The sequence below is a fragment of the Triplophysa rosa genome, linkage group LG5, assembly GCF_024868665.1.
Source record: "Triplophysa rosa linkage group LG5, Trosa_1v2, whole genome shotgun sequence".
Lineage (NCBI taxonomy): Eukaryota > Metazoa > Chordata > Actinopteri > Cypriniformes > Nemacheilidae > Triplophysa > Triplophysa rosa.
In genome coordinates this window covers 16924471-16935586 of record NC_079894.1, presented here as the reverse complement: position 1 = coordinate 16935586, position 11116 = coordinate 16924471, and the positions used below count along the sequence as shown (strand labels likewise).

General features: G+C 38.0%; 1 protein-coding gene across 1 annotated transcript in view; it reads right to left on the bottom strand.

Moving 5' to 3' along the window:
- The window catches only part of dpp6b (dipeptidyl-peptidase 6b), a 112308-nt gene extending 101441 nt beyond the window's left edge, over positions 1-10867 (bottom strand). The window contains exons 1-2 of the mRNA XM_057334872.1: positions 10594-10867; positions 10436-10510 (exon numbers count right to left, since the gene is read on the bottom strand). Coding sequence (XP_057190855.1) covers positions 10436-10495 — 60 coding nt within the window. The 5' untranslated portion in view covers positions 10496-10510; positions 10594-10867. The remainder of the gene's footprint in view (positions 1-10435; positions 10511-10593) is intronic.
- Between the last annotated feature and the right edge of the window lie 249 nt (positions 10868-11116).

Genomic DNA, 11116 nt, shown 5'->3' with positions numbered 1-11116 from the left:
TTACCCTAGAATTAGCTATTTCTATCTACATACACCACGGATCCCCTTAGGCCTACATGAAATTCCCCCCTAAACGGACAAACTGCTCTACAGAGCATGTAAATAAGTTATCTCATTCGGTAAAGAAGCTAAAACGCGATGACATCTTTGTCCTGCAAGAGTGCTTTGAAAGGGAGTGGTGGAGTAAACCGTTGGTTGCAATTCACAACCTCACCGCTAGATGTCGCTAAATTCTCCACATTTCTCCTTTAAAACACAACCAACAAAAGGATTAGAGATTTGGCTTGTGGTGAAATACTTATATTTGAGACTTGACTTAGAACTGGCCTTTACAACCAGACCAATAGAAACGTAAATCAGCACTAACAAATGGTTATTTTCGTGCACAATTATAAATGGGACACCAACTTCAAAACCACTCTCATCTCAACTCAACTTTATTTATTTAGTGCTTTTTACAATTTTCATTGTTACAAAGCAGCTGTACATGAGACATATTGACTTATAAGCAAAACAATTAAAGTTATACCTGTAAAAACAAGAAAAAGGTGAAAACACAGAAAACAGACATACTCACATACAAAACACTCCCCACACACAATATGCACACGTACTAACACACATAGACATAGACACACACACGGATGCGCAAACACACGGACACGCACACAGACAAGCACGCACACTCTTCCTGATCGAGTGCAGAAGACTATACATCTGCACCTGAACAAGGAAATAAAAATCTACAAGACTCAGCAGTATCTACACTATTAGTGAATAAAAGTAAATGATGGCATTGGCACCTAACCTATCCTTCTGGTATAAATTGCAGAGAGCAGTGACAGGCACTGGATGAATACTGGCATCATAAATGAGCCGCATCAGCTCTAGGAGACAGATGGCACATAAAATAACAGAATCGTGCACAGGAAAGGCTCCAGCCCTGTTAGAATCCGCTGAGCAAAGAGCAGAGTATAGCAGACATGACACTGTGAGGTTTGATTGAAGAAAGGTTTCCAAGGTTCCATTCAGGCAGCAGCTGTGATAGACGTATCTGTAAGCACTGATTCCTATATGTCTTTCTTTTATAGTGCTGTTAAAAGGTTGAAAGAATAAAATGGACCAAACTGTCAAAATTGAGTCAAGCCTTTTATCAACTGACAATTGGTGCATAATGAAAGGAGATCTCACTATGGTTCACTCAGTAAAGCTGTTTCAATAGGTACTAAGCAGAAATATATGGAATAAAAATGATTCCATGCCATGGTTTATCACAAAGGTCCCTAATATATTTTTTTCAATTCTAATAAATTCTGCTAGTAAAGCAGAAATTACACACTTCACCTTTATCTGAAATACATTTACTGTATGCATGTAAAACAGATGCAATTAAATGCTTTGGATTGTTTGGAATGTCACCGTATCCCATGGCGAGTTTCAGGTGCATTTTGTTTATTTACTGTGAAAGCTGATGTCTAGGCCCAAAGGATTTTTGCCTTCCAGAAGAAGGATGAGATTTCAGAAAGGGAAGCTCATCCAAACTCTCTCTCTCTATTACAAATCTGTCGTTCTGCCTGGCTCTCTGAGTGAGTTATAACATATCAGCCCCTGAAGCAGAACGGGATGGGTTCTCTCTATACTGTGGTGATATATTCTGAGCAATGCAATAATTTAGATGCTTCAAATGACACTTTACAGCTCCTCCATTCACAGCTCCAGCAGACAGGCTTCTGCTGATATGTGCAGGGTTATTTAAGAAAAGTTTTAGCAAATAAGGGGCTGTGTCCACCGAGGCGTTTCTGCTGGCGTACGGCGTGTTTTTTCAATTGTTTCCAACTGAAACGCAGCGTTTTTTGAAAAATGCCAGCAGCTGGCATTCTTTTCCAAAGGCTCAGCGTTTTTAATCACGCTCAGCGTTTCATAGTAACCAACGTGCCTCCGCTTGAAAAAAACACACCATTCAAGCACCCGCAACTGGCGTTTTCAGCCAAGTAAAAGCGCCATTGTGCATCTGGAGCCTTAGGCATAAAAACATGAGCGGGCCATTAAAGAACAGGTTCACTACAGATTTAAAAACTCAATAAGTACATGACAAACTTGCAAACAAACAAAAAAGAAAATGTGGATAATATGAAAAACTGGTAATATGGAAAAGGTTAGCGTGGGTAAATGGTAAGTAATGATATTTTTAAAAAAGTAATTCCATTTAGGCATGCTTTCTAGAACCAAAATGCAACAGTGTCTAGATCAGGAATGTGAGCCAATGCAACTCCATTATTGAGAAATTGAATCAAAACAACCCTCAGCTGTCTAAAATCATTTTGTGTAATGTATCCAGCATTAATTTTATTTCTGCGATTCATTAAGGTAGACTGTTTTACATTCATGTTGCTTTCAATTCTATTTGCCAATTGTGGTAGGTTTAAGTTCTACAGTGTGTACAGAACACTGAAAATGTGTACATTAAAACGGCTTTCACTAGGTCACTGACATATGACTAAGTCCTCATATGTAAGTCCAAATCATTTTAATCTACTTCAATATCACAAAATGTACTATTGATTTCTCTAAAACTTTTTAATAAGGAAAAACAATTAACTTTAATTATTCTTTGGAAGAAAAACTTTATTAAAGAGGAAAACATACTATCACCTATCATTTTAAAGCTGAAAATCACACTTTCCTCCTTAACAATGTCAGAAATATGGTCAAAAAATGTACCCACGCTGTCACTGGGACAGTACACTTTAAAAAGGTCCCAATATACAGTGGGAACAGATGTATACATATGGTACCAATGTGTACCTTTAAAGGCGGTGTGTCCGATTTCTCTTAGCCGTTGTTGATGTTCAAATCACCAAAACAAACACACACCTACCCCCATCTGTCGCTTTCGTCAGTGCTCGGCTCGACTAATGTCCGTCCTGTGCACTGTGCACCTTACTGCTGATTGGCTACAAGGTTGTTTTGGTACTCGGCCCGACTCAGTTGTCGGAAATCGGGTTACCCCGCCTTTAAGGTACTAATACAGTCTCTTTCAGAGCAAAGATATACTTTTTTAAAAGGTACCACCCCAGTGACACCTTGAGTGCATTTTTTGGTGTATGAAATGCAATTAAATTTACATTTTTTACATTTTATTTTTATAGCGCTTTTTTATTTTACGATTTTAAAAATAACAGTAATACATGATGAATTAATAAAACAATATATGGTATTAAAATACATGGTATTATTGCAAGTTTTTCTCTACGAAATGTACATTGATGAAACCATATCTAAAACTAATACCTTGTTGGATTGTTAGAAACTGTGAATTGTTCAATTGAAGTATATTATTTTATTTCAAGTGTATTATTTTAAATGTTATCAGTACTGGAATCATAAAAATAGTGATCGACCGATATAGATTTTTTTTAAACCGATACAGATACCAATTATTTGAATGTTTATGTGCCCGATACCGGATTTGCAGAACTGATGTTTATTTACTGTTTTACATCCGTTTTTGACACACTGATTACAACACAACTGAACAAACTATTTTATTTATAACAATCACTCCCTCCTTGTATACAAAGCAAAACAACTTGCATTTATACACAAATAAATAGGGGGGCCTGAAAGAGTGCAAAAAAATAAAGTGCACTGTTACTAAAGTGTCTTTGTTCAAAAATAATTCTTGCCTCTGTTCAGACACAAGCCACTTTACATAGCTTTGATATTACAGTAAGTATCTTTATGGCTAGAAAGGTTCCATGGTTTGTGTATCTTTGTGTAAACATTTTAATGCACAAATAAGGAGTTAATAATTCTGTTGTTTTTCCTGTTTTGGCTACAGGTGTTGTGCTCTGGAAGAAATGCAATGAAACATCCAAGGCTCAACTCACACGATCATTCGTGTGAGTTGATCAACTTATTTTTTTCTCTCAACAGCTAATTTTTCTTTTGCGAATCATTATTTTTGTTTGCAATTTTATTTATTTTTGCTCAGTTTTTCTTTTTCTTTTGCAAAACTTCATTTTCTTTTGCAAATATATGTGGCATTGAATTGACTTCATAGCTATGCTAAAACTTCCTGAGCATCAAGCCGGTGAGTGAACAGCAATATGATCGATGAGCATAGACAACAAAGGTAATTAAATTCAGCTTTTATTTCCAACATGAATTAATTCATAGCTGTTTCATTTAATTCATGTAAAGATACGTCTTTATTGGGAGAGGAATTGATGGCTTAAGCTATGTAACTCTGTGAGTTCATCTCTATTTATTAGAGCGAAGCTTTGTAAACTACACATCAGGCATTAAATGTAAGATCTCATTTGCGCATTAATTGCTCTCATGTTAAATAAAGTTAAAGCAAGTGAGTATATGTTGCCTGTGCACGCTGTCGTTTGTCTCGTCTCACCTCAGACGCTCTGCTGCAATGACGGTCCTGCATGCAATTCTCTATACGGCCACAAGATGGCGGCGCTTATCGGTGAATCCGATATTAGAAAAAAGATACCCAATGATGGGAAAATGCTTAATATCGGGAAAATTAATGGGGAAACGATGTATCAGTCGATCTCTAAAAATGACAATATATGAAAAATTTGCAATAATACCATAACATGAAAATAGAATGTAAATGTTCAAGTTAAATGCACAAGTTAAATGTGAGATGTTTATGTTTATAGGTATAGGTATGCTAAAGATATATTTACGATGTAACTCTATATGGAAATAGTATCTACAATCATTTTTAACAAATTTTCATATATATCACAGTACTGTAACCCAACACTCAACCCAGCCCAAATTGTGTCATTACTCAATATCAATATTCACATAGTAGACCTATAAAATCCCAAAAATGCATTTCCTGCAACCCCATTGCTAGCTCACTCAACAGGTTAGAGGCTTTTTAGTCAATGGACACTGCCCAAATCCAACAACAACACGGTATAAAAAAGACATAAAAACAGAAAGAGTTAAAGTTTTAACATTATAAAGTAGCCTACTTCAAAGTCTGCCCACGTTATTGGGTAAAAATCGACAAATTGGTTAAAGCCTCAGGTGTTGTACTTTTCTCATTCCCCTTAAAATTTAATCAGTAGTATTTATGATGGCATTAGAAACCTTAAAAGATTTCTGTTTTATCCAGTAAGCCATGAGTTATGGGAGGCAAATCCTGCCAAATTTAAATAAATAAATTAAACAATGAAAATGAAAACCAGATTAGCAATTTCATTATACACAACTGCGTGCACAATATGTGCCAAAATGAAAAATAAAATGAAATTATTTTATTTTCATTTTCATTTTTACACTGACAATGCGTTGTCCCTGTCAAATTGAAAAAGAAAATGCAATTGGTGATTTGACATTTCATTTTCACTAAAATCTCGAGGCAAGACTGCCAATATGAAAATGAAAGGGCAAATGTGAAAAAGAAATTGTAAAAACATTTTTACAAAGGTTTTATTAATGTTCACGCAATAATACTGACACAATTCAAATTAAAATGTAAACTTTGATTTTCACTTTATTTTATTTTATTTTCTCTTCTCTTTTATTTCATTTTCGTTTTTGTTTTCATTTTCTTGTTCACGGTCATGCAAATGACATGTTAATTAGTGGGTGTGGACGAGCGTCTGCATTACTGGGAACGTCCACAAAAACGTCATATCCGTTTATTCGAACGAACGTGTGTAGACCTTGTCAGGCGCTTGGCCTTAGCGCTTTGTAATGATCACGGTGACTGTGCCTGGTGCAATACCGAAAAGTTGTTGTGTGGTGTTCTGCATCTCTGATAAGTTAACAGACGAACAAACTAAAGCATTGGAGAGCCCGTATCTCTAGCGTGCCCTGAAACATGCCGGAGCGCGATTGTCCCCACTCCGCCACTGACCTGCTCTTACACTGTACATGACCATCCGCACCCGAGCACGCTATCATCATTACACTGTGACTGCTTTTAAGAAAACATAAACAAAGCGATCTTTCTCAGCACAATAGAATCCATCGTAATGTTCGGTTTGAGGTTGATCGTTATACGAAGTGCTGCACTATGTTATGAATGCATGTTTTAAATGATGAGCCTGTTTAAATTCCTTGAAGTTCAGCCGTCATACCAAAAAAAACATCTAAGGGTGTGTTTACACTTGCATTAACATGCGATCTGTATCTGGATGTTGTCCACATACACATTGAAAAGACAAGTGTAAACGCGCTTCTGATCGGAATGTCATCCGATCAGCGTGTACTGATCCAGAGGTAGTCGAGGACGCATTGTGATTGGATCTCAGTGTAATGTAAACGCAATCCAGACAGTTTATCTACATTTACCGGTACAATTTCACAGAAAACCCCGCCCACTGTCATTATTCTCTCGTCTGTCCGAAGCCTCTCAGACTGCGGAGCAGCTGACAAATGCAGCGGAAAGTTTACTCTTGCTCCCGAACGTTGCACAGTCTTTCATTTTCCCACGAAATTATCATGGATACTTTAACCTACAGTCAAGTCTGATGTCATCACCCTAACGTGTTTTTTCATCAATTTTAACAATCATAGGTAGTTTAGATGGTTAGAGTAAGGTTAGGGTGTGGGTTAGGGTAAAGGTTTCGTAAGACTTGAAACACCAAAGATTTAGTCAAAACCAACAAGCCACGCCCACGGATCTGACTCGAAAGTACCGTTCCCGGAAGACAGATTAAGCGGCAGACGGGCAGCTTGAAACGGAGCTCTGAATACACCGTATATCATTTACACACAGAAACAAGATTGTATAGTGTTGCTTATAGCTGATGTCAGTAAGCACGCTATTTAGGGCGCAGACCAAAGAAACGACTCGCTGTCACTTTCAGCCGAACCAACCCAAATAGACGAGAACGATGTAAGTCGTCGCTTTTGATCATAGGAACTTCGGCCTACTTATGTGATTATTTTATGTGTCTGTGACATGAATAAACAAATGATGTGTTTAAAAACACCGTTAGAGTCTGTGTGTGTGTGCGCACTAGTGAAACCCGCCACAGCTCAAGTACAAAAGCTTGTGTCATTTTACAAACGTCCTCTGCTTATACTTTCACATATAAGATCAATAATTGTTTTAACCATGGTTTACTTCCAACCGCTGCCTTGAGTTCAACATGGCTGCGTATCAAATGTGTAACATGCTCATCCTCCCCGTTATACGTGTTGTGTGAAATCTACCCGCACCAGGGCTATTTTTAAATTGCAGGCTTATTAAAATAATGGGCGGGAAACTATAGAGATCCGATCAGTTATCCAGATGTGGAAGCCACTTGTTGACAAGTGTAAACGCGCTGTGTCCTGATTGTCTGAAGATCCGATCTGCTTGTTCGGATCACCGAGATCGCATGTTCATGCCAAGTGTAAACGCACCCTAATACCTACATCACTTATAAGTGCAGGCCTGTGTCACCGCGCTGTGGGACAAAAAAAACCATTCGCTTAACTTTAAGGAATTTAAACAGGCGCATCATTTAAAACATGCATTCATAACATAGTGCAGCACTTCGTATAACGATTGGCTCATAATCATAATGAATTAAGTACGTGGGGCTGATTTAAACACATATGAGCAGCTCTCGTGATACCATAAGCGAATTGGTCTGCGCACCGCGCGCGTGAAGTTAAACACAACTTATCAACCTCAAACCGAACATTACGATGGATTCTATTGTGCTGAGAAAGATCGCTTTGTTTATGTTTTCTTAAAAGCAGTCACAGTGTAATGATGATAGCGTGCTCGGGTGCGGATGGTCATGTACAGTGTATGAGCAGGTCAGCGGCGGAGTGGGGACAATCGCGCTCCGGCATGTTTCAGGGCACGCTAGAGATACGGGCTCTCCAATGCTTTAGTTTGTTCGTCTGTTAACTTATCAGAGATGCAGAACACCACACAACAACTTTTCGGTATTGCACCAGGCACAGTCATCATGATCATTATAAAGCGCTAAGGCCAAGCGCCTGACAAGGTCTACACACGTTCGTTCGAATAAACGGATATGACGTTTTTGTGGACGTTCCCAGTAATGCAGACGCTCGTCCACACCCACCAATTAACATGTCATTTGCATGACTGTGAACAAGAAAATGAAATAGAAGAGAAGAGAAAATAAAATGAAAATCAAAGTTTACATTTTAATTTGAATTGTGTCAGTATTATCGCGTGAACATTAATAAAACCTTTGTAAAAAATGTTTTTACAATTTCTTTTTCACATTTGCCTTTTCATTTTCATATTGGCAGTCTTGCCTCGAGATTTTAGTGAAAATGAAATGTCAAATCACCAATTGCATTTTCTTTTTCAATTTGACAGGGACAACGCATTGTCAGAGTAAAAATGTAAATGAAAATAAAATAATTTCATTTTATTTTTCATTTTGGCACATATTGTGCACGCAGTTGTGTATAATGAAATTGCTAATCTGGTTTTCATTTTCATAGTTTAATTTATTTATTTAAATTTGGCAGGATTTGCCTCCCATAATGAGTTTTATGCAGTACTCCAATAGATAAAGCTCTGAAGTCATGCACTAACAAGTACACATCCTGCCAGCAGAGGGCACACTTAGCTTAGTTTGCTGCTTCCACAAACTGCAGAACACTTATCTCACAAGACCATGACAGGAACCAAACCACTGTTGCAGTCCATGACATAAAAGCCTCTTTTTCCACAGTAAACATAACAGTAATCCCTAGCAAACCACTCAATAATAACCTTTTCACTTCCTCCTCTTTTCTAACCTCCCAAAACGTTAAAGAAGAAAAATATGTTCCAATGTAAGCTGCTGACAGTTTAGATTTTTCAAAACTTGAAGCCATCTGCCTCACAGCAGAGTGAGATGGAAACTTTTCAAAGTCTGGAAATAATAACACCCCCATCTTCTCACTGCCTCAGTTTTGACTGTCTTGTTCATATCCGGTGGGTGCAAAATTGTGTGACTATTTCAAATGAGTGTACTGAATTGCTAATAAAGAGGAAAAAAAACACTTTAGTGAATTTGATGTTCTTTTCCCTCAGTTGCATCTTCATGAGCAATGAACTAAATATCCTTTTTATGTGGGTCAGATTGCTGGCAATTGCAACCGCAGTGATGTTGTAAGACCTCAAACTTGGTAAAACAAAGCCCGGAGGTGTTTTCAGAAAACAGTGTCACAACAAAATAAGAAAAACACGGCACATACATATTAAGACAATAATTCAAACTCTGATGGTGAGGATAATAGGGTAGGAATAGCTGGGAGGTATAAGTAAGCTAGCACTTGATTTATTCACAATATATCTGCTTTGAACATGCACCATGGCTAAATGAGATTAGGCCAAACAAAGGTGGAAGAATGAATATGTGAAGAGAGAAAAAAAACAAAGAAAATCTCTGCACTGAAGTTCCAGATTTGCTTGAGTGGCTGAATAGTAGGTGTTTCAAGCATGGATGTCTTAATATGCAGCAAGCCTGCTGTCATCTGTGTCTAAATCAGACACCTTGTTGGCTTTTATTCTGGAAAAGCGCAGGGTTAAGTTACTTGTAGTGTCGTCTGTAGGATCAGGTCACCAAGCCAAACACTTACTGTAAGTTAACTCCAAATATTTTTACCAGGTCATTAGGCACAAGAGTGACTTTGTACAACTAAGCCTAACTGCATTCGACCGTAATGACATTTCCTATGCATTTCTTCTTTGAGTAAAATATTTGTACTTAAAAATGTATACTTTTTATTATATACAAGTTTTTTCCTACAGTAATTTCCTATGTAAGGTTATTCATACAGTTTGTTGGAAATATGCAAGGTCATGTACATACACTTCCCTTTGATAATATTACCTTTAATCTGAAGGCATGCCTGTGCATCATCAATCAATATTGTATTTGAATGTTAAACAAAGGATACAAAATCGTCCATCTAAACAGCAAGAGCATTTAACATCAAGACTTTCATACAATTTATGTAAGATTTCCAATTTCCATTCAGCTTATGGAACATTCACATTCATAACTATTTTAAAACACAACAGGTTCAACGTCAAAAAAAAACAATTTCAACTTTCCGAGTGGATGCTGAGCTTTTGGCAGTCCTGACATCCCCTTCTTAAATCCTGACAAATTCACCCAATTGTTTCTGTCCCCTGAAACTCGTAGTCGAGTTTGTCACTGTAAAATTAGATGCAGTAAAACAGAACAAAACAACAAAAGCTGACAGAAACCCTTAAGGTGACCTTCTCTTGATGAAAATCCTTAACCTTACATTACGGATGTGACACTATTCATTGTTCATGGGTGCTGAAACTGCCTCACAATGCCCAATGAGCAATTATATCCACCATTTTTATACTAAAATGGTCCAAAAGGAGTGTGAGACCGATAAATATGAGTTCATTTCTTAAACACAATCTTCCACTTGTTCTTTTAAATGGACATCTTACCTTTTCCCCTTTGGTCGAACCTCTCCGGTAATTACCTCCTGCTCCAGCCGACGAGTTCATCCCTCAACCTTATGTCTGAGAAAGAAAAACCGGAAGTTACTCCAAAAATAACGCGTTTTAAGATATCCCAGCGTTAAGAGGGCGCTCCGTTTTCATACCAGAAGTGTTGTTTTCTCGAGGGAGTTCAAGGAAAATGTATAATACCGCGAAGTATGTGAATTGCCGTGTAGAACTTTCCCACGCTGATCTATGAGGTCAAATGTTGACAGCATCAGTTGTTGACAGCGCTGTTGAAGACAGTTTCCCGCCAGCGGGAAGTGAATCTCTCTTAAAACTGCACGCGCCCGGTGGCGGTGACCCCCCCTCACAACCGCACGCGCAGTGATTACGGCGTACCTGCGGGAGTTCTGAGACAGAAACGTTGCGCGCGTGTTACCAGTGGAACAGCTGGGATATCAGCCTCTGTGCACCGCCTACCACAGACAGCAAATTATTCAGCGTGCAAAACGATCCTTTAAGAAGCCTTGCCTCTCTTCAATGGTCTCCGAGCTTTACCTGCTTGAAGATAGGCTTACGCAACTCTCACTTGTCACATTCATAATGTTAAAAAATAACAGATATAGGATAGGCTACTCTACGTCAAGACGCACTTGACTGAGTTTATAATAAAAACATTTTTGA